This window comes from Palaemon carinicauda, chromosome 44 (assembly GCF_036898095.1).
Source record: "Palaemon carinicauda isolate YSFRI2023 chromosome 44, ASM3689809v2, whole genome shotgun sequence".
In the NCBI taxonomy this organism is placed as follows: domain Eukaryota; kingdom Metazoa; phylum Arthropoda; class Malacostraca; order Decapoda; family Palaemonidae; genus Palaemon; species Palaemon carinicauda.
In genome coordinates, this window is record NC_090768.1 from 12,009,223 (window position 1) to 12,033,600 (window position 24,378).

At 44.0% G+C, this 24,378-nt stretch overlaps 1 protein-coding gene across 2 annotated transcripts in view; it reads left to right on the top strand.

The window, feature by feature from the left end:
* Positions 1-1,238: 1,238 nt before the first annotated feature.
* LOC137634484 (zinc finger matrin-type protein 2) overlaps positions 1,239-24,378 on the top strand; it is a 65,512-nt gene continuing 42,372 nt past the window's right edge. For both annotated transcript variants that reach the window (XM_068366906.1, XM_068366905.1), the window contains exons 1-4: positions 1,239-1,487; positions 12,824-12,914; positions 22,391-22,520; positions 22,883-22,956. In XM_068366906.1, coding sequence (XP_068223007.1) covers positions 1,461-1,487; positions 12,824-12,914; positions 22,391-22,520; positions 22,883-22,956 — 322 coding nt within the window. In that variant the 5' untranslated portion in view covers positions 1,239-1,460. The remainder of the gene's footprint in view (positions 1,488-12,823; positions 12,915-22,390; positions 22,521-22,882; positions 22,957-24,378) is intronic.

Here is a 24,378-nt window from a genome sequence, read left to right on the forward strand (position 1 = left end):
AATGTAAGAGTGTCATTCTCTCGTAAGATGTGGTTCTTTAACTCTTATCATAAAATGCAACAAAGAACATATTTCTACAAAATACGAAGACATGCAAATTTCGGTTTTATGAATAAAGACACAAATGCAATAACAATTCCTGTTTGCCAATTACCTGACACACGAAAATTCTCAATAATAAATCAATCAATAACCTGTATGAACACGCAATACTAATAACCTTACGGTAAGAGGAAGATTATGGTTATACAGATGCATACACAAAAATGTTATGTTGAATTGTTGTGAGAGAAATTTCTCACAATAACCAATCAAGGTTATTCCGTTCATTATCAGTGATGGCTGACACTATATGCACATTCTTATGGTAGAGTCTATTGCATTAACATACTATCCATTTTTGCGTTCTCCCTCCGTGTTATTACATATTAGGCAGACATAGTGGACTGTTTCTTATCACTAAGGTTTCTCCATAAGACTAACTAATATATTTTCAATGATATTCTAAGCGAGAACCAAAAACTAAAACACGTCTCAGGGCGTGTATGACAGAGCTCCACACAACACGGCCACACTCTTGCACTGCCAATCTCTTAGACAACAAATGTTTTTATGTTGAACAGGCAGACATAGGTCTCTTTTTATAGTTTATATATGAAAGCTGTTTCAACGTTGTTACTGTTCTTAAAATATTTTTTATTATACTTGCTTAATGTTTTCTTATAATTTATTTATTTTCTTATTTCCTTTCCCCACTGGGCTATTTTCCCCTGTTGGAGCCCTTGGATTTATAGCATCCTGCTTTTCCAACTACGGTTGTAGCTTGGCTATTATTAATGATAAAATTTTACTATACACACAAATTGTCAGCTTTCCTTGAATAACATCATAACAACCCGCTTTCATGTTTCAATAATTTTACCGGCTAATAATCTTTTCATTGTAATAGTCATAAACGGTGAAATTACTCACAATATCCATCATTTAGGCGGTAACAGTAAATTAGTAGTAATTACCAGTTTCACCATCAACGTTAACCACATATGATGACGAGTTGTTAACGTTAATTCAGTAGTTCTCACCACATGTGATCAATTCATGGTGAATAATTCACCAAATTTTCTTATCAACTCGCAGAATCTTACATTTTCGACGTAATTCGTCGGTTGTGGCTCACAATTATATTATGTACCGAATGCTAAGTTTTCAAAGGTAACTAAGTGGTGCTACGGTTCTACTGGGAATTTCAAAGAAGAGAAGATGTTTGACGTTTGTTTACATTTGTTCTGTTTCTAGTCAAAGCTGAGTTTCACTAATTTACGTTTTACTAGAGTAACCTGTTTGGCTGTCGTAAATTTGGAAACAACATATCAAATATTTATAACTGCATAAGTTTTGGAGTATCATTCTGAACTTTGACCAAATAGCTTTACGGATTAAACAAACTACCCCAGAGCAGGATGGCTTCATCTGCTTCAGGCTCCTCGGTATGATATTTATTGGCTAACTTGTTGATGGTTGACTAGCATAAGTTTTCTTGCATAATTTATAGGTCTGAATCGTTTTGTTGACTTAGTAATAGCTAGCCTATTTGTCCCGTAAACATTTTGTTAAATATGAACAGTAATACCACCTCCCATAAAAAAGATGGCTCAGTCACTCACAGTCTAGAAGTGGTAACCGTTGGTGATTTGTTTGGCAGTTACCGCCTAGGGGCTAGACGCAACGTCAAAAAGCCCCTGTCTGGAGAGAAGCTCCGGGCAATCTAAAGAAGAAGTTTGGCAGTTAACACATGCCCAAATTTCTTTGCATGAATTTAAGTGTCTTACTTTATTGTTTCGTGGTGTGAATCCGATGATTTTGGACAGACCGGGTGTAAAATTCCAAAAGTTGACTGAAAACCCACATTGGGTGTATGTATGATAGCGGCCACCTGTATAATGATGACGGCTGACTTAGTATAAAGCAGTGTAAGGCGGATCGCAGGTAAGTAGGTGAAGACATTGCTTGTAGGTTAGGGGAAGATTAGGGTAGCTGATGTTCATTTTTTATGCCCATGGGAGGAACTGGCCACTGATATACGAAGGCTTCCCTACATTTTACAAGGAAAATAAACAAAAACACCTAACCCAATCTAGAAGCCATATCCTTATCTATCCTGAACCCCCCCTCTTAGAATGCCTCGGTTTTATTATAATTACAGTCAGGACAACATTTTTTAATAAAAAATACTTTTTCCTAAGCAAAACTCCTGTTGAAAAGGACATTTATTTATGGGCTTAATAAATAGTTAGCGAGATATACCTGGATATATCATCCGATAATGGGGCTACCCAGTTGAGAACTGGGAGTTTAGGGTTGGGGAAAATATGCTGGGGAGACAAAAATAATGGTAAAACAAACATTTTCTTCTCAAAACATTATTTTCTGGGATGCATAATAAATCAATTGAAAATTACATAAGTTATCTGCATCCTATAATACGGTGATATTTTTCATTTGTTTGTTGACACTCTGTGAAACGGTCGTATTCGCTCCTGTTCGTCTGTGTGTACATGACTTGGTGTGCACTAACCATTTTGAGCTTTCTGTGCATTTACTCGTGTTCGTGCGGGTGTACATACCTTTGACGTGTATTAATCAGTTTTACCCTTAAGAGCATTAGCCTCGCCCCCACTTTCTTTCGTATATTTTTATATAATCCCTCCCTTTTTATTTCTTCCAATATGAGACGAGATGCCTTTCCCCGCAGGAAATTCAAGTATTCTACGAGACGAGATACCTTTTTCACATGCACATTCAAGTATAGTATTCAATTTGGCTTGACCTGACTTATTCCATGTAATTGTACAGTATTCACTGATGCAATAACCACGTATGTATATTTCTCATTTTCACAAGTTTAAACTTGTTACCTCGTCCTGTTTCATTCGTTTCACGGTGTTTACTTCCTTATTACAGCATTTCATGTTATTCTCATACTAATAATACCTATTTTGGACTTGACTTTAACATATTAATTCAGTTGTTACGTCTTCACTCATTCTACCCCTCTATAAATATATACGTATATCCCATTTTGTCAATTTGGAACAAGTTAGCTTGTCCTGTTTTAATCATCTTTCCTTGTTTTTGTCATGATTACTATATTACATTTAGTTTTCATACAACAAATACCTACTTTGGACAAGTTTACTTGAAAGACTCCGTACTGTCTAACTCGGCTTTTCCTGTTAACCATTCACTACCTAATATACGGAGACATACTATATTTGATTAAGTTTCCCGTCTTTGTTATATCGATGAGGCTGTAGCCACTGTCCATCTCAAATGGGGACCTTTTAGTCCCTTTGTGCGTGTCATACTGTTTAGTTGTACTCTTGTGGATCATCCATTACCGAAGTGTTTTGGCTCTAGTTATTCGTACAGTACTTGAAAACCGTAGCAAAATTCCATGAAGATTACAATGGTACCTCAAGTGTAATTAACAGGACCTTCAATGTCCCAAACATAAGGTAAGGCATTTTTTATTTTTTCATTTTAGGGTTTGTGACCTGGAAAAAAAAACACATTAGAGCTTTCAAAGAATATCCCCGAAATAATGATCCACCGGGTTGGCGAGCGCAGAAGGAAGTTTCACGCGTGTGCAAACAGTTGAGGACTAGGACGCATTCCTAAAGGAGAGAGCTCTAGGTTACATGAACATGTGGGAGCCCTTCCTGGGGTCTGTAGTAGAGCACTCTAAGGTGCTAGCTCAGGAGAGAACACGCAAAACAGTTGATGGTACGCATTTGTATTAGAGCGCACGGGAGACCTCAGATGAGCACACGAGAACACTAGGCACACAAAAATAAGTAAGGGTACACTCTCATAGGAGTGTGCTGATGAAGATGATGATCTATCTGTCCTTCTGTAAGTGTGTGCGAGCGCAAAGGAGCGAACTCGTGGCTGTGCATAAGCATATAAGGGTCTGCTCCTATAAGAACATGCACTTGCAAATGAGAGAGTATGCGAAAGGATGAAAGTGCCCATAAGTTCTCTCCTGTGCATGCACATGCCCTCATATTTTCGTGTGTTCTCTCCTGTGTGAGTACAACTGTTACTAAAATGGTTTCTGGATCAAAGATGCCTTCCAACATCTCTGAGAATCCAAGATGCTTAAGAACTTTCCATCCCTCTTTTTCTCTGTTATTGCTGATTTCTCAACAGTCAGTTAAAGACATTGAAATTCAGAGGGACCCTAATTGCTCCCAAACAACCATATGCTGGGTGGTGCTCAGATTAGCTCCTTGTCTCTCCTCCCTCGTCAAAGAAGCTCTTCAATTTCTGTGGTAAGGATACCACTCCGTTCCCACTACAAGTTTAAAATTGTATTCAGACCTTTACTCATCACAGGAATTGACAGGACTTGAGGACAGCCTTGACCAACCAGAGTATTCAAGCCGCATGAGTTTTTCACGAGTCCTCAAGTCTCTTAAACAGACCAGTGTTAGCTTGTGGTAGCCCTGGCAAACAGAGTAAGAAAATGGTATTCTGTATCTTTTTGTGTGAATAGTCATTTTGATGAATAGGAGATCTATATCTCCTTGGTCTAGAAGTCTGTGGCTAGTACCTAGAATCCAGCTGACCATGACTTTAATCCTTCATTTTTTCCCTACAAAGGTGACAAGCAGGAACCAGAATGACTCGCTATCATGTTCTAGTGGAAGGAGAGTACTAGGACTCTTTCTTCAGTATGAAAGGAATTAGGAAAGATACACTTAAACAGTGTTTTATATTTGGTTTTGTGGAGTAATCGAACATGCGCCCACAAAGTGACTGCCCATGATTCAATCTCACAAGGTTAGAATACTGTACAGTATCTGATTTACCCCAGCTCTCTGAAAGAACCTGTCAGGGGTACATTTTGCTAAGACAGTACAGTACTGGTAATCTGATAGCAACAGATCCCTTTACTGACTATTACTTATGGGAGTACCCACAGGTTCCTGTGGATACCTCTATACTTGAACTGGTGATAGTAGCTCTACGGATCATGTAGCAAACGTAGCTCCTTCACAGGACAAGAAGCATCTTGTGTAAGATAATGATCGTGATGTAAGTCGAGTAGGGGTAAGATCGACTGGCCTTTTACCTCTTCTTTCCTTCCCTTCCTTGGGGTGCAGTAGTCACTTTATTTGTTAGACTGGATGATATAGAGGCAGTTAAGACCCATGAATGGCCAACTCTTAGCAAAAAGTTTGTTGGGAAGTATCTCCCCCATCCTCATAGACGAGGAGGAGGATGGTCAAATGTTGCACTCAGGTTCTCATATGGCTATACATTTTGCTAACATATCCTCCACACAGATAACAGTTTTTTCCCTGGCTGTGTACCAGTCTATGGTAGTGACCAAGTCTAACACTTGGCTCATCTTCTTGTTTAGGTTGTTACAAGATTAACAGGAGTCACCTCTTTTGCTCCTATTTAGGACCAAAGTGCTTTTACATATGCCAGGTTAGTAAACTTGCTTATTGGTTAGAGGGACTTCCTCCCTCCAAAGGACAAGTCTCCTATTAAAGGGAAAGGGTTTGTATTTGTGTAGGAACAAATTACAAATTTTTAAACTGTACATAATTTATATTTTTCCTAGCTATACAAACTTACAAGTTCTATAAGTTGCACTTCCTGCCTTGACTCTCTCAAAAGTCCTATTTTAAGGTAAAAGTGGTTACTCAGTGTAATGAGACTGGGCAATGGCGTTATGAATTTTAATAGCCGAATTTCAGTGGTGTGTTACGCTAAAAACATACTTTTATTAAAGGACTCAGGTTTTTATAATTAGGAAACCTATAAACTTGAAAAAAAAATTTGGATGTTGAGAATATTCAGTCTCACTAGAAGTATTTTCTCTTGATTTAGTACCAAACCGTTTTGTCTCATAATTGTTTGTTAGATAATGAATACAGTATAAATAATTTTTCAATGTTAATCTTACCCGATGATCATGTAGCTGTCAACTCTGTTGCCCGACAGAAATCTAAGGTCGGGATACGCCAGCGATCGCTATACAGGTGGGGGTGTACACAACAGCGCCATCTGTGAGCAGGTACTCAAGTACTTCTTGTCAACAAGAACTCAATTTTTCCTCTGTCGTGCCACCGGCAAGACCTACTAATACGCCGTCCCTAACTGGATTTGTTTTCACAACTTTTTGGTGAAGTACACTATTCCAGTTTTGAGCTTTCGCTATGCAGGGGTTTTATCTTCATTTCAAACTTGAACTCGTTTTGGATAGATTTAATTATGGTGTCGAAGAGAGTATGGACTCTCTTTCACTTTTAAATGGCCGACCCTTCCCTTAGACGGAAGTGTTGGTGACGAAGAGAGTATAGACTCTCTTTCACTTTTATGACCGACCCTTCCCTTAGACGGAAGTGTGTTTAGGTTTTTGGTTTTTGGTAATTTTGCTTAACAAAGTTATAGATTTATTTTATATCTCTCCGCCATTTATAGGCCTCTTCGATTAACTTTCCATTTATTATAAACTTATAAAAATTAATTTTTATGTTTGTTTATATGCGACCTTTCCTAATAGTAGGCGGTCCTTACTTGGAACCGAAGTTAATTAACATTGAGCCCGTCATTTCGTATTTCCTTTTAAGAATTTATGCTATTTTAATTTTAATGTTTTTGAAAGAATTTCTTTGATAGTCTCGTACTGTTTTCAAAGATGAACTAACGTTTAGTTTAGTCTCCGCAGTTGTTGACGTTCAGAACGTTCAACATGCGCTCTATCGTTACGATAGAGAGAGAGTATTTCACGGTTTCACGTTGCAGTAAGAGTAAACCGATTCTAGCGTTTCGTTCATTCTTTCTTAGCTTAAATGGTTTTAATTCTAATAAAGGAACTTTTTATTTGGGAAACCTTTCAGTTTTTTTTTTCCTTTAACAAATAATATGTTTTAACGATATATAATTGGGCTCTTCTCTCAGGTTCTAAGTCAAGAGAGAGAGAGAGAGAGATAGAGACGGAGGGAGAGAGAGGAGAATAAACGTTTCGTTCAAGCGGGAAACGTTGTTCTCGTTTTTTACTCTTCTCCCTAGTCGCTATAGGGGAAGAAGGTAAAACGTTTCTAGAGTTTTATTCTTGTTCCCAGGCTTTTTGCGGTGAGAAATTTTAAACGTAGTTTATTTGATCTAGTGTTTAGTCTCTTTTCCAGCCACTGAATTCTTTATCTTTCATTATGTTTTTCTGTTACATTGTAAAACTGTTTTCGCAATTACTACCTTTTAATGAAGGATAGGATTGCGTGTTTCAGGTACAAATCACTTAAAGTTTCGAGTTCAGTGAAATAAGTGCAAACAGAAAATCAAAAGTGATAAAGTGATATGCGCAAAGTGTTACAGTGTTGCGTTCGAGGGTTCGTCTGTTCGTGCCAGTTGTTCACCTAGTCCGATACCTCTTACAAGCTCCCAAGCCCAGGGGAGAAGTAATGTCGAAGGACTTATGGGTTCCACAGGTCTTGATCGACGAACAGACGTTTTCCCTCCGTGGTTTCGGGTGTATCTACACACGTTGCCGACGTGATCACCCCACCCACACAAAGACGAGAGAGCCCATTTATTCCTCGTCTGCGGAAGAGGTTTCTCGCAGAAACCATGGACCAATCTTGCAGCTTTTAAGTGCAAGTCGGTCCCTTCCGCGCAAGTCCAACGGCCTAGGTGTAGCCACTGGGTCAGTTCGGACTCGCTCCAGTCATCCGACGACTGCACACCTCCCAAGAGAGGCAAGGTGGTACCGCAACAGGCAGTAACTCCGTCTGTTGCCGCACCAGCTGTTTTAGACCCTCAGTCACAACGGACAGTAGCTCCGTTTGTTGTGGTCTTTCATAGACCCTAGTGGTCCATGCTGCAGACCTTACAGTCTCAGCTTGCTCCTTCATGCAGGAGTATCGTGCTGGAAGGTTGACAATGCACCTGTTAATCTACAACCTGCCACGGTTGTGCGCTCAGCAGATACTGCGGCTGCCTGCTCCCACACTCCACCTGTGAGAGCTCCACCTCCGATGCGCAGTCGACCCTGCCAGACGCATGTTCATGCTGCACCCTCCATTGACATGCGTGAGCTACCGCATCAGCAGTGGGAAGGTGCTGTAGAGCTGCCGTGTTTTGAAACAATGCGGCATGCTCCGCAACCCATGCGGCATGCTCCGCATCCCATACGGCATGCTCCGCAACCCACGGCAGTCCCTCCCACGCACCAACACTCCGCTTTTGTTGTTGCCAGCTCCCACACTCCGACTGCGGAGAAGGTTGACGATGCACCCGTGGGCCTACACCTACCACGGTTGTGCGCCCGGCATGGCTTCCTGCTCCCACACTCTTGTTGTGAGAGCTCCTCCACCCATGCACAGTCAACCCTGCCAGATGTATGATGACTCCCACAGACACATGGAGCACTCCGTTGCCGTGCGTGAGCTACCACAAGCTGCCGTGTTTTGACACGGTGTGTCAGCCTCCGCAACACACTGTGGTTACCGCCACTCGCCCGCAGCAAACTAGTCAGTCAGGAGTTGAGGCTTCCCCACACAACTTTGGTTGTTGCCAACTCACAGACTGTCAAACAGTTACATGACGTTGCCTTCTGGTCTGCTACTAATACACCAGTGCTGTATGTCCTCACGCTCCTGTTGTGGTTGACAGTTCAGTTTTTGACAGTTCACAGACTGTCAAGCCGTTTCATAACGTTGCCTTCTGGTCTGCTGCTTTTGCACCAGTGAAACCCTCACTGAGAGAACCTAGCTTTTCTCGGACCTGGTTCCTGTAGATGAGAAAGTGCTGTTCTCCCTCCTTCTGATATTCCCTTGAGGACTCTGTCATTTGGAGAGGAGCCTTAAGCTGCTTAGCCTCCTATGGACTTTAATTAAAGCATAACATGCTTCCAGGGAGGGTAAATGGTTCCGCTTCAGTCGCTAACCCCGTCTGTTGCCACACCTGCTCCCATAGACCTTGGGCTTTGTTGCAAGACATGCAGTCCAAGCTTAGTCCTTGATAGAGGATTTTTTTACGGAGAAGAACCTTCTTTCCAACGACCTTCCTACCGGTTGGTTGTACGCCCTGTTGACGCTGAGGTATCCTACTCACGTCCGCCAGTTGAGATGGTTCCTCCACCGGTGCGACCCAGTGTGGGTTGCCAGTCGCACGTTGACGTTAAGCTACTCTCGGAGGTGGTTGTGGACGTTCAGTGTGTCACTGGGAAGACGTTCAACAACCAGCAGAGGTGACTTGTTGTGACGCAGTGCGGCAACCTCAGCAACCCGATAAGGGGTTGTCTGCACTACCCAGACAGTCTAGACAGTTTCGGGTTGTCGCTGTACTTCCTCGCATCCCCATGGTTGACAGTTCACAGACTGTGCAGCAGTACCATGATCTTGTGTCCGGCTCCGTCACGCATCCACCAGTGCGACCGGATTCAGCGAGTCAGACGTTGCCCACTCCGTTGCCGTTTCCTCATCAGTTTCGGATGAGGAACCCTCTGATGAGGACATGGCTGAACAAGACGATCAACCCCCAGCCCTGCTATCCATCCAGAAGATGCTGAAGAAGGAATACGGCCCTGTCAGGCTGTGGATGAGTCTGGTTAGGACTGTCATCCGTGGTTCAATTGGTGTCACTTGGAAGACTACACCTCCGTCCTCTTCGGTTTCATCTAGCTCTTCACTGGAAAGGGACAAGACGCTAGAAGCGGTCTCGATCCCGGTTTCCGGAAGATAAGTCTGGTCTAACCTGATGAAAGGACTTTATCAACCTTTTATAGGGTCTTCCCCTGACTGTTCAGACTCCCAACCACGTTCTCTTCTCAGACGCCTCGGACGTAAGCTGGGGTGCGACCTTAGGCGGTAGGGAATGCTCGGGATTATGGAACTCGAGTCAAAGGACAATGCATTTTAACTGCAAGAAGCTTCTGGCAGTACGTCTGACCTGGAAAAGCTTCAGGTCTCTCCTTCAAGACAAAGTAGTGGAGGTCAACACGGACAACTCCCTGCTTTGATGTTCATCTCCTAGCAAGGAGGGACCTACTCTCTGACATGGTGCGAGTTCGCTAGTGACCTCCTCTCCTGTTCAACAGGTCTAGACTTTTCACTAGTAACAAGTTTCTTCCAAGGCAACTTGAATGTCTTAGCAGATTGTCTCAGTAGGAAGGGACAATAATTCCAACATATTGGACCCTCCACAGAGATGTATGCAAGAGACTTTGGGTCACCTGGGGCCAGCCAACCATAGATCTCTTCGCAACCTCGATGTCCAAGAGGCTCTCAATACTTTGCTCACCTATCCCGGACCCAGCAGTGGTTCTTTTAGATGCCTTTCTACTAGATTAGTCTCATCTAGATCTATATGCATTCCCTCCGTTCTAGATTGTCAACAAGGTACTGCAGAAGTTCGCCTCTCACGATGGGACAAAGTTGACACTAGTTGCTTCCCTCTGGCCCGCGAGAGAATAACTTACCGAGGTACTTCGATGGCTAGTAGACGTTCCCAGAACTCTTCCCCTAAGGGTGGACCTGCTACGTCTGCCACGCGTAAGAAGGTACTCCAAGGCCTCCACGCTCTTCGTCTCACTGCCTTCAGAGTATCGAAAGACTCTCGAGAACTAGAGGTTTTTTCGAAGGAGGCAACCAGAGCGATTGTTAGAGCAAGGAGAACATCCACCCTTAGAGTCTACCAATCGAAGTGGGAAATCTTCCTAAACTGGTGCAAGTCAGTATCCGTATCCTTGACCAGTACCTCTGTAACTCAAATAGCTGACTTCCTCTTATATCTGAGGAAAGAGCGATCTCTTTCAGCTCCCACTTTCAAGGGTTACAGAAGCATGTTGGCATCAGTCTTCCGTCACAGAGGCTTAGATCTTTCCAACAATAAAGATCTACAGGACCTCCTTAAGTCTTTTGAGACCACGAAGGAGCGTCGTTTGGTTACACCTGGTTGGAATTTAGACGTGGTTCTAAGATTCCTTATGTTAGACAGGTTCGAACCACTTCAATCAGCCTCCCTGAAAGATCTCACCTTTAAGACTCTTTTCCTGATATGCTTAACCACAGCTAAAAGAGTCAGTGAGATTCATGCCTTCAGCAAGAACATCGGATTTTCATCCGAAACGGCTACATGTTCTACATCTTGGTTTTCTAGCCAAACACGAGCTGCCTTCTCGGCCTTGACCAATATCGTTCGTTATTCCAAACTTATCGTATGGTTGGAAATGAACTAGAAAGAGTATTATGTCCTGTAAGAGCTCTTAAGTTCTATTTTAAAAACCTTTACGAGGCCCGTCTGAAGCTTTATGGTGTTCAGTTAAGAATTCATCTTTGCCTATGTCAGAGAATTCTTTATCCTATTATTTTCAGACTGTTAATACGAGAAGCTCATTTCCTTCTGAATGAGGAAGACCAAGCTTGGCTGAAGGTAAGGACACACGAAGTTAGAGCTGTCACAACTTCCGTGACCTTTAAACAAAATAGATCTCTGCAAAATATATTCGACGCAACCTTTTGGAAAAGCTAATCAGTGTTCGCGTCTTTTATCTTAAGAATGTCCAGTCTCTTTACGAGAACTGCTACACTCTGGGACCATTCGTAGCAACGAGTGCAGTAGTGGTGGGGGCTCCACCACTACAATTCCATAATTCCAGAACCTTTTTAATCTTTCTCTTGAAATATTTCTGGGTTGTCCGGAAGGCTAAGAAGCCTTCCGCATCCTGGTTGATTTGGCGGGTGGTCAAATTCTTTCTTGAGAAGCGCCTAGATTAGAGGTTGTGATGAGGTCCTTTAGTATGGGTTGCAGCCCTTCATACTTCAGCACCTAGGAGTCGCTCAGCATCCTAAGAGGATCGCTAGGCTCAGTAAGGAAGACGTACTTAAAAAGGCAGAGTAATGGTTCAAGTCGACTTCCTTACCAGGTACTTATTTATTTTATGTTTGTTATTTTGAATAACTGCTAAAATAAGATACGAGATACTTAGCTTCTAATGTTAACATGTATGCTGGTCTCCACCCACCACCCTGGGTGTGAATCAGCTACATGATCATCGGGTAAGATTAATATTGAAAAATGTTATTTTCCTTAGTAAAATAAATTTTTGAATATACTTACCCGATGATCATGAATTTAAGGACCCTCCCTTCCTCCCCATAGAGAACCAGTGGACCGAGGAGAAAATTGAGTTCTTGTTGACAAGAAGTACTTGAGTACCTGCTCACAGATGGCGCTGTTGTGTACACCCCCACCTGTATAGCGATCGCTGGTGTATCCCGACCTTAGATTTCTGTCGGGCAACAGAGTTGACAGCTACATGATCATCGGGTAAGTATATTCAAAAATTTATTTTACTAAGGAAAATAACATTTTATAAAGCTTTGCTCAATGTAAAGAACCAAGGATTGTACATGGAAACTGTAACTTCAAAGTATGAAGCTTTTTAAATTAAGGACATTATTCTTATACATTTTAAGATAGATTTCAAACAATACCATAATTCATTATGATTTTGGTCCTGGCAGTAGTCTTGATTTGAAGTTTTAGTGAACTTGTGTTCCACTGATTTGAGATGCATTATTATCATGGTATTCTGTCATGAATTGTCTTCTATTGATGTAGGCAACTTCAATTTTCTTGTGTATGATTTTCAGCAATTTTACCAAAAACATAACTCTATAAATTTCTGTTTAGTTACTCCAATGGTTAAATGAATCTTGTAAATGTTTGCATGAATTAGAGGTTATATATTCCAAATTATTTTCTTTGCTAAAGGAAGTGTCTTATGTAAATGCATTTCCTTTCACAGTCAGGAACAGAGTTTAGAAGAAAATGGGACAGAGATGAGTATGAAACATTGGCTCAACAGCGTATACGTGCTGAACGCGATGTTGCACAAGGTTTGTAACCAAGTTTTTACATTTAAAGTTTCATAGCATTTCTTCTTTCAGTCCTATTTTAATAACACCAAAATAAACATCATGGTTTTAATTTCAGATGTGCTGATAATTAAACCAACTCTGCATATAAATATGTAAATTTGATTTAAAAGGTTTTTTTTCCATAACTGAAATACAAACCACGCTATTTAAGATGGGAAATTACTTTCGGCGTTGCTGAAATGACGAGCCATTAGAATTTTAACGAGGGTTTACTACCCCACCGCTAGTTAGGGGGGTGGGGGGGGGTAGGAGGGTAGCTTGCTCCCCCGCCCTCACACACACCTGTGCTTTAGCTCACTTTGCTCTCGGCTCGGGTGGTAGTCGGATGTGTCCGCTGTCACCCTCGCCTTCTTTTGTTTGCTTTTCCTTTGACAGAGTGTGTGTGAAGTTGGCCTCTGCGATGCGTAAGTGTCCTGGTTTATCTGATCGCCCTTGTGGTACGTATATGTCGGCGGTCGAAACGGACCCCCACACCTTGTGTCCTTACTGTAGGGGCCAACGGTGTGATAAGAATAATGTGTGTGGTGAGTGTAGGGAGTGGTCTACTTCCCAGTGGGAGAGGTTTTCCCGGCGCCGGAAGAAGTCCAGACGGGATATTTCTCCTTCGAAGGTTTCTTTGAAAGGAGAAAATCCCAAGGGCTCTTCTTCCGTGGCCCAAACCTCCTCTGAAGCTCCCACTCAATCGGTTTCTTCCGAGAAACTGTCGAGTGGTAGCGTAGGCCGTAGTTCTGTCGACCGATCTCGGGGTTTGGGAGAGGGAGTTGTCTCCCATAGCGAGGCAGCTCCTCCCCCGAGGAGGATTTAAATGTAAATGTGACTAATAATGATTTGTTGCAGCTTTGGGCTTCCTTGGGGCTTGAGGGTTCGCCTTCCAAGGAAGCCTTGTTTGACATGATCAGGTTGGGGGCAGCTGTCAAACAATCCTCTGTCTATCGTCGACGTTGTTGTGGCAGAGGCTTCCGATGAGTTGTATCAAACCTCTGCTCCTGATGTTGCTGATGTAGCTGAAGGCATAGTTCCCCCCTCCTAACATCTTTCAAGGGAGGAACTAAGTCCAACGGTCTCTCCTGCCGGTGATTCTCCCCATCGGGGGAGTTCACTCACAGAGACTCCTCTTCGGAGGACTGCTGATGGTCAGCCCGCTGACCCCACGGCCCCCAGAGGGCATATAAGTCGTAAAGACCGCCTTCCTCTTCGCCGTATAGGCCTTCCTTCACCTCACAAGGGTGTTAGGAGGCGCCTCTTCGGTTCATCATCTCCGCAGTCCGCCGCAGAGGAACCTCGCCGTCGTTCGCCGACTCTACCAGCTACATCCCTGGACCTCTCCGCAGATCGTTCGCGATCTCCTTCGGTGGAAGGTCGTCCTTGCAAAGGACACGCCGACCTTCCACCCGCCAGACCTGCTGACCTGCCGTCGCCGTTCCTGGCTGCTGACGCGCTGTGGGCGCCAACTAACCCCGTTGTTAAACGGGCAACGGGCCCTTCGGGGCACAAAGGGCTTTCACACAAATTTGTGTCTAAGTCCCTTACGCGCCAGGTATCCCCTGCGCGCCAATGTTCACCTGCGTGCCAGTGCGCAACTGCGCGCAAGCGCTCACCTGCTGAAGATCATGTTATAGTGCGCCAGCGCTCACCTGTTAGCCAGCGCGCTACTGCGCGCCCGTTCTCCTGCGCGCCAGCGCTCGCCTGCGCGCCAACGATCTCCTGCTCGCCCATGATCTTATGATCCAAAGGGGAAGGTAACCTCTTCCCCTGCTCGCCAGCGCTCTCCAACGGGCCATCAATTGCCGACGCGCCATCGGACCCCGCCTGCTCGTCATCCTTCACCTGCGCCCACGAGTTTGCACACTCGAGCTTTTTGCGCCCACCTATACAACCAGATGTACGCTCTCATGCGCGCCCGCGTGCAAGGGATATATATCCTGCGCGCACGCGCGCCCAACGTTATCTCCCTCACGGGCTCTTCGGCCAGATCCTGGGCGCCCGCGTGCGAACAATCGCCTTCGCGCGTGCGAGCGCTCATCCAGCCTTCTGCGCGCCCTCTGCAATATCCGGCCCGCGACATCGCTCGCCCGCTCGCACCCTCAGACCCAGGGCAAATCCCATCGCGTGATCCCACGCGTGAGGCTGCAGGACAACGCGCAGCCAGGTCATCATCATCATCATCTCCCCTCCCCCCGGCAAGCACAGAACAGCGTGCTCGCCGGAGGGAGGGAGGATTCTGGATAGGTCCAGGGACTTTTCTTCTTCTTTTCAGGCAAACCCTCCTTTGGTAACTCCTCCTAGTGATCGAACGATCCCCTTCCCTCCAGAGGGAGTGTCCGCTGTCAGTCAGCAGCCCTGGTTCGGGTCCCTAGTCAGAGCGGTCATGCAGGCTTTTAAGCCTGATCTCTCTGAACTGGGTCACAAATCAGTGGCAGCTTCTACTCCCCTGAAGAGGAAGAGAGGAGTATCTGACGTGGTAACTTCTCCAAGGGCGAAGCTGACTCCTCGGAAGTCTTTGAGGAAGGCCTCCCCCCCCCAGACTTTCACTCCCTCCCCTTCGGACGAAGATTTCCCGTCCTCGGGAGTCACACAAGGTGAGGCGTTCCCCCATCGCACCAATGAGGGAAACCCCACCTCGCGCAGGGAAGTCTTCTCAGGTAGGGGTGGAGAAGAGCCTCCCACCATCACTGTTGGAGTCCTGCATCCCTCCCAGGAGGGAGTCGAAGGACTCCAAGACTTTACCAAAGTCATCCTCAAGGATTGGACCAGAGCCAGCCAAGCCCTCAGAGAACGTCCACGAGTCCCCCCAAGAAGAGCCTTTGGGGACAGGAGACTTCGCTGCTAGCCCTTCAGGAGGAGAGCTATAGGAATCACAGCATGTGTTCTGGCAGGTTCTGACCCTTGTGAGGAATCTCAGTGGGTTCGCGGATCCAGAGATTCCCCCTCGTGAGGGCAAGGACACGGTCTTGGACCGAGTCTTTGGTACTCAAAAACCCTCAAAGGCCAGTGCAGCTTTGCCCTGGTCTCAAGGGGTTAAGAGTGCCAGAGACAAGGTCGAAGGCCAGCTCTCCGAGCTTGCCTCCTCCAGCCGGTCCAGCGCCGGTAACAAACTCCTCCTCGTGTCCATCAGAGGAGGTACTTTGACATCATGGAGGAGACTTGTTTAGCTCTTCCCTTACACCACTCTTTGGAAGAACTTACCAGGGGAGTCCCTCTATAGAGACTCTCCAACCGGCAAGTATCGTTCTCGGCGATGGAGATCCTTAGCCAGAAGGTGGTGAAGTGTGCCATGCAGGCAACTTCATGGCTGGACATCTGGCTAGGGTCTCTGGGCATCCTGTTACGATCTGAGGACTTGTCCAAAGAGAGTACCAGGAAGGCCATGGAGACCTTTTTACTCTCAGGCACTCGTACTATCGAGTTTCTAGCCCACCAAGTCTCAAACTTGTGGGCTAATACCATCTTGAAACGTTGAGATGCGGTGTCTGAAAGATTCCACCAAAAGGTCGCCAGTACCGAGATCAGCAGGCTCAGACATTCTTCCATTTGGGGGAAGAATTTGTTCGGGCCTAAGGACGTGTAGCAGGCGGCTGAGAGGTGGAGGAAGTCCAACCAGGACTCTCTCCTACATAGAGCTTTAACATCGAAGCCCTATAAACCTCCAGCAACCACGTCCTACCAAGACCACGAAACCCCGGCAGCTACAGCGAAGACAACAGTGTCTTAGCCCTTTCCTGTTAAGGACAAGAAAGGCAAAAAGTCCTCCAGGGGAGGAAAGAATCCTAGGGGGAGTGGCCGAGGCCACAAACACTAGGATTGGCAGTCCCCCTGCATGTCCACCAGTAGGGGGATGCCTACAAAGTTGCGCAAACAGGTGGCAGCAACTCGGGGCCGATTCCTGGATGATTTCTGTAATCAGTCAAGGATATCGCGTCCCGTTCACAACATCTCTACCTCCCCTGACAGCGAATCCAGTGTCGTTGAGCTCCCTTGTCATGGGATCGGCAAGGGGGCAAGTCCTTCGTGCAGAAGTCGAGACCATGTTGAAGAAGGGCGCTCTCCAAGAGGTCATCGACGGGTCCCCAGGCTTCTTCAGTCGACTCTTTCTTGTAAAGAAGGCGTCTGGAGGCTGGAGACCAATCATCGACCTCTCAGCTTTGAACAGGTTTGTCAAGCAGACCACGTTCAGCATGGAGACGGCAGACACGGTCAGACCTGCAGTGAGACCGCAAGACTTCATGTGCACACTGGACCTGAAGGACGCGTACTTCCAGATCCCAGTCCATCCGTCTTCAAGGAAGTACTTAAGATTCAGCCTAGACAACAAGATCTACCAGTTCAAGGTGCTGTGTTTCGGTCTCTCCACAGCACCACAGTGTTCACCCTAATATCGTCATGGGCTCACAGGATTGGCATCTGTCTCCTCCGTTATCTGGACGACTGGCTGATCCTAGCAGACTCGGAGTCAGCCCTTCTTCGACACTGAGACAAACTTCTGGGACTTCGCCAAGATCTGGGGATCATGGTAAATCTCGAGAAGTCTTCTCTGCTTCCTACTCAAAGACTGGTATATCTAGGCATGATCATAGACACCAATCTCCACAAAGCCTTCCCATCAGACGACAGGATAGCAAGGCTGAGGAGGGTCGCGAGTCCTTTCCTCAGACGAAAAGAGCTCCCAGCCCAATCTCGGTTATGTCTCCTCGGTCACCTCTCATCCTTGGCCCGTCTAGTTCCCAACGGTCGCCTCAGAATGAGATCTCTCCAATGGCGACTCAAGTCCCGGTGGAATCAAGGTCAAGATTCCCCGGACGTCATGATCCCTATGGGTCCTGCGGAACGGACGGACCTTCAGTGGTGGGTGACAGACGAGAACCTACGAAGGGGAGTGGATCTTCTCGTCCTCCCCCCGGATTACATGCTCTTCGGACGCCTCAAAGAAAGGGTGGGGGGCCCACGTTCTGCACCATAGGACCTCAGGCCTGTGGTCAGAATCAGAAAAGTGCCTCCATATAAATCTGCTAGAAATGAAGGCCGTATTCCTGGCCCTTCAACAGTTCCAACAATACCTGGCGGGTCACTCTGTGGTGGTGATGAGCGACAACACCACAGTAGTGGCTTACATCAACAATCAAGGAGGTACCTTTTCAGAACAGCTATCCCATCTCGCAGTAGAGATACTGAGATGGACCGAAGTCCACTCGATTCCACTATCGGCTAGCTTCATTCCAGGCAAGAGGAATGTGCTCGCCGACATTCTGAGCAGAGCGTCTCAGATAGTGAGTACCGAGTGGTCTTTGGATCACTTAGTAGCCAACAAAGTCCTGACTTTGTGGGGTTCCCCGACTGTGGATCTGTTCTCTACAGTGCTGAACTTCAAGCCCCCGCTGTACTGCTCTCCAGTCCCGGATCCCAGGGCACTCTGGCAAGATGCCTTCCAACAACGGTGGGACAACATTGACGTATACGCCTTTCCCACGTTCTGTCTGATGAGGAGGGTACTCAACAAGACCAGAATATCGGTCAATCTCTCGATGACCCTTATAGCTCCGCTATGGCATCACGCGGAATGGTTTCCAGACCTTCTGCAACTCCTAACGGAACTTCCGAGAGAACTCCCTCCACGACACGAGCTACTCAAACCACCACACGCCAACATCTTTCACAAAGCCGTAGCTTCGCTTCGACTTCACGCCTGGAGACTATCCAGCATCTCCTCGCGGAGAGGATTTTCGCAACAAGTTGCGAGCAGGATGTCTGAACACCTGCGAAGGTCATCCGCAGGGGTCTACCAGGCAAAGTGGCGAGTTTTCTGTGGTTGGTGTCATGGAAGGGGTATCTCTCCACTCAATGCCACTATTCCAGCAATAGCGGAGTTCTTCGTGTATTTGCGAGAAGAAATGCGCCTTTCAGTCTCGGGAGTGAAAGGCTGTCGCTCAGCCTTAAGTCTAGCCTTCAGGCTCAAAGGAGTGGACATTTCTTCCTCGCTGAAACTTCCCCTACTCATACGAAGTTATGAACTTACCTGCCCTCAGTCGGAAGTGAAACCTCCTCCATGGAACGTGGTTCGAGTTCTCAGGTCTCTCAAGAGACCTCCCTACGAACCATTACGCCAGGCTTCAGATCGCCACCTAACTTGGAAGACAGTGTTCCTACTAGCTTTGGCCTCGGCCAAGCGAGTCAGCGAACTTCATGGTCTCTCGTATGACATCGCCCATTCAAGGGGATGGGGGGAGGTAACGTTCAGATTTGTCCCAGAGTTTGTTGCTAAGACTCAGAATCCGCGAGTGCTGAACCCTTGGTTCGCCTCTTTCCAGATTTCGAGTCTTCGTTCTGTAACAGATGACCCAGACCATCTCCTACTGTGCCCAGTAAGGAGTCTGAGGCTATATCTCAAAAGAATGGCTGCAGTTCGTCCCCAAGTGCAGGCATTGTTTGTGAGCACTGGGAGGACAAAGAGGAGGATTACCAAGAATACTATCTCAGCATGGATTCGTAGGGTAATCCATCTGTCCCTGAATCCTGACCCTCCTCCGTCATGTCGCCTTCGAGCACATGATGTCAGGGGAGTAGCTATGTCCCTGGCCTTCAAGAGGAACTTTTCAGTGACGCAGGTTCTACAAGCGGGAGTGTGGAAGCGTCAGACGACCTTCACAGCCCACTACCTGCAAGACGTGACCCACAGGAGACTCGATACGTTCTCTATCGGCCCTGTGGTGGCTGCACAACAGCTGGTTTAAAACCTCAGGCTCCTTAATGGACAAGTAGCAGAACGTTGAGGGCATTGTTACCCGGTTTTAGTCTGCATGAATGAAAAGGTTTGTCTGGCCCTTATTCTTTTCTTCATCCTCCCCTCTCTTGGGAAAAGCAGCATCCTGGGTTCTCTGCACAGCTAACCTCGAACCACTGCAGTTATACCATGTTTCCTTGTGTTCCTAGTGTTAAGCTAATACTGTCACGTCCCCATACCCTGACGAGGTGGTATTGGGAGAGTCCTAGCCTAAAGTTTCCATGTAAAGGACTAAGGTCAACTTCCTAGGACGAGTCACATTTCAGACCTTCACACACAGCTTACGTAGGCCGCAGCCCTTGCGCAGCAAAGTTCTAGCGAGGTGCAGGGACTCCTTATTGTTGACTGCTAACACACTCAGATACTGAGTCCCTGGGCAAAGCCAAAAGCCAGTACTGGCTGGGACTTGCCACCCTTCCTAAGGGGTGAGTCACCCATATTAAATAGCGTGGTTTGTATTTCAGTTACGGAACAAATGACAAATTCGTAGGTAATTTGTATTTTCCTTACTATACAAACCTTAGCTATTTAATCAAACTTGCCCGCCAGCCCTATCCCCTGTGAAATCCTACCTCTAAGCAAAGTGAGCTCAAGCACAGGTGTGTGTGAGGGGTGGGGGGGGGGGGGGAGAGCAAGCTACCCTCCCTACACCCCGCTAACTAGCGGTGGGGTAGTAAACCCTCGTTAAAATTCTAATGGCTCGTTATTTCAGCTACGCCGAAAGTAATTACCCATATCAAATAGCTAAGGTTTGTATAGTTAGGAAAAATACAAATTACCTACCTGCTTTCTTTTTTTAATACAGTACAGCCTATCTCACATTGTGTGATAGGTATTTAATATGCTAATATGTAAAGTTAGCATATTTTTTTTTTATCTTCAATGGTATATTAGAAATCATAGTCCCTAAATATTTAAATTATTTTACCTCATTAATTCTTTCTCCTTCCAATAATATTTCATCTTCCATTGCATATTCCATTTTCATCTCCGTCTTTCTTCTGTTTATTTTGAGCCCAACCTCATGTGATATTTCATGCATTCTGGTAAGCAAGCTTTGCAAATCCTGTGGTGTTCTGCTAATAAGGACAGCATCATTAGCATACTCTAGATTAGCTAATTTCGTATTACCAAACCAGTCCTATCCTTCTCCACCATCCACAACTGTTCTATGCATTAGAAAATCCATGAGGAGGATAAACAACCTGGGTTACAACACATTCCTTTGGAGTACTCCACTGTTCACTTGAAATTCATTTTATAGGACTCCATTAACTTTGCACTTGCCATGCTCTTGAACAGACAATCAAATTTACTTATATAAGAGGAACTCCATAATAATGCAGGACTATCCACAAAATTAGCTGGAGCACACTATCAAAGGCTTTTTCATTGTCCACAAATACCATCAAAAGTTGATTTCTATATTTTATACATTGCTATACATGTCTTTAAAATAAAATTTGGTCAGTACAACTTCTACCTTTACTAAATCCTGCTTGTTCATCTCTCGGCTTTTCATCAATCTTTCTCTCTAGTCTCCTTAGAATAAGCATACTATATATTTTCACGACAACCGACGTAAGTTTTGATGCCTCTATAATTATTGTAATCAGTCAGGTCTCCTATTTTTTTTCCATTTTCACCAACACTCCTAGCTCCCATTCATCAAGTTTTGCCTTTTCACGCCCCTTTCTACAAAATTATCTTGTAAGTATTCTTGGAGACGCTTCATTTTCGGCCAATTTCATCTCAGCAGTGATTTCATCATATTCAGGGGCTTCCAGTCTCTTGAGTGTTTTTATGATAACTTCAACTTCAAACACTGAATTCATTCATTGGCACATCGTCTTCAGCTTCAGGTATATCAATTAAATTATTCCTTTTATATCTCCTATTCTGAGCCGACTAAAGCGTTCCATCCAACGTTTGCTATGTCTATTTTTGATTTATGGTAGAAGTCAGAATTTGGGATGTAAAAAAGATACTTTACTGTATTAACTTTATTTGGGGAACATTTTCATTTTCAAGTGTAGGAAACTTTTCACGCTGACTTATGTTTTATTTCATTTTCTGTTCATCACATGATCAAGTGAATGGAACCAAAATTTGCAAAAAAGAAACTCATCCTCCTAGATGCTTCTTATTTTTTCTTAACAAATTGAGATTTTGATGGCACCAATAGCAACCTGAAAATAGGGAAAGTTTAAAGAGAACCAGCACTCAATTAGTTCTATACTGATAGGAAAATTATGCTGATCTTCCAATGTTTTGCAATATTATTCTGCTTATTTTTTAAAATTTTTAAGTACTAATATTGAAATAGCTAATAAAAAAGTACTGTATTTATATATGTAAAATCTGATAGGTAATTTAGCTTGTTTTTGCAGTGAAAGAATAATTTACAAATCATAACTGTTCCTTTTAAAATACTGTAAAGGTATTTATTTCCCCAAAATAAGATAAATTTTTGTTCCCTGCTCATGTTAACATTTCATTCTGAGCTTATAACTTTGTTTATTTTTTTTACAAAGCAATTAAAATGATAAATTATATAAGGAGACCAAAACTTAAATTATATATAAAATATATTTATAGCAAGCAATGAAAAAGGAATCTCAGAGGGTCAAGTAAAAATTACAAAGAAATCTTTTTACAGCTCAAAATCAGAAGGTTGTTCCTGTGAAACGAGAGTTCTTGAAGCAGAGGGATTACAAAGTGGACATAGATTCAAAACTTGGAAAGAGCCAAGTTATAACTAAAACTACACCAGCATCACAGTCTGGAGGGTAAGTTTAGTGCTTCTGTTGTGAAACATTCATTTTAATTAGATATAGTGCAGAGATTGTTAATATTTTTTGGTATGTCATTATATTTAGATGTTGTTTCAAGAGAGATATGATTGCAGAAAATGCAGTGCTCCTAGGTTACTTAGTACAGTAGAAACTCATTATAATGACCCTAGAAACAGGATTCTGTTAAAGAATGGAAAAAATTATTTGACACCCATACTGGGATATCTAGATTAGTATAGTATGTTTAAAATGATTGAGACTTGTAAAATACCTTTATCTTGAAGCTTTGTATATTTAAATTTTAAGCATTAATATTCATCTTTATTAATTTTGTTTCTTAATAAATCCTGTTTCAGGTACTACTGCAATGTTTGTGACTGTGTTGTGAAGGACTCGATAAACTTTCTTGATCATATCAATGGAAAAAAACGTAAGTAAAACCAGCCAAGTTTTTAGTGTACTATATCATACAGTCAGTAAGTGCTTAAAAAATTTAAATGCCAGCACTGTACTAATGTTTTATAAATCAAATCATATATAAATGAAGTCACTTCATAATATGCATTCTATAAATGTGAAGTCTTCCAAATCTTCATATACATGTGGAGCAGCAAAAAACTATCTGGAATAACTATAAATTGTAGTTTCATTTTACATGGACTAAAGCTTTCTAAGTCAGTGACGTAAACATTAAATGTGCTTCAAAGGTTTGTAATTATACAGTACAAGATTTTGTCAGTGTTGAAGTATGATTGAATTGCTTTTCATTTCATTTTACAAAAATATATTTTAATCCTACCGAGATTCATTTAAATTAAAAAATTTAAGTAATTTAGATTTTTCCTAATTATACAAACTTGTCATTTAATTGAAGTATGACTTCTGCTTAGCTGGAACGTCTGTTTAAAAATTTAACGAGGTAAACATACTGTAGTTGTGTTGGGTGACAGGTAGTACCCACCTGAGAGGCGTAGCAGCACTCACTTTGACCTTTAACCCAGCATTTGTGGGGTGGTTGAGGTTTGTATAATCAGGACAACTACGAATTACTTTTAAAATTTTGTGATTTGTTCCTACACAAAAACAAACCATAGTCCTTTCAATAGGAGACTCTTCCTTAGGAGGGAGGAAGTCCTTAATAACCAAACTGGCTAATTACTAACCCAGGAAATGCAAATGTACTTTGATCCAGAGGAGTGAAAGCGATGACTGTCGACCTTTTAACTACCTGAGCATGATGATGCTGCAGGTGTGAGACTAGGTCCATACCAGGAGACCGGTAGGCAGTCAGGGAAGAACTTATATCTGAAAGGATATGTAATCTGAATGTATGTTAATCATGAGAAATTGGCATTCGGCCATTACTTTCAGATGGAGGGGTGATACTTCAACACCAACTTTGGCTATAATGAAAAGTACAATGTTGTGAAGTTGCCTCCATCTAGCATCTGGTCCAGTATATAAAAGAATGACTGTCGCACCCCAAGGAGTAAAGCCAGACATTCTACCTGTCATAGGCCGATGTCATTACCACTATCTCGGACAAAATGTTGCTCTTCCCACGAGGAAGCTAGATTTGCAAGACCTAAGATAGAGTTATTCAGGCACCTGTTGGAAAACTCCAGGTAGTGGGCAGCAAATGTGGTATATCTTACCAGGCTCCTTCCTTAATACCGCACCACAAGCAGGTTCTTCCTGAAGGCTGGGTCATATCTGATATCCCTGACTAAGAGTGCTCAAACTGGGATGTTCTTTCTGTCCTCTTATTGAATCATCATGTATGATGGTGAATGAGTCAGAAGAAGCAATGTCCTTTGCCCTTTAGGTGCGGGAGGTCTCTTAGATGCTACAC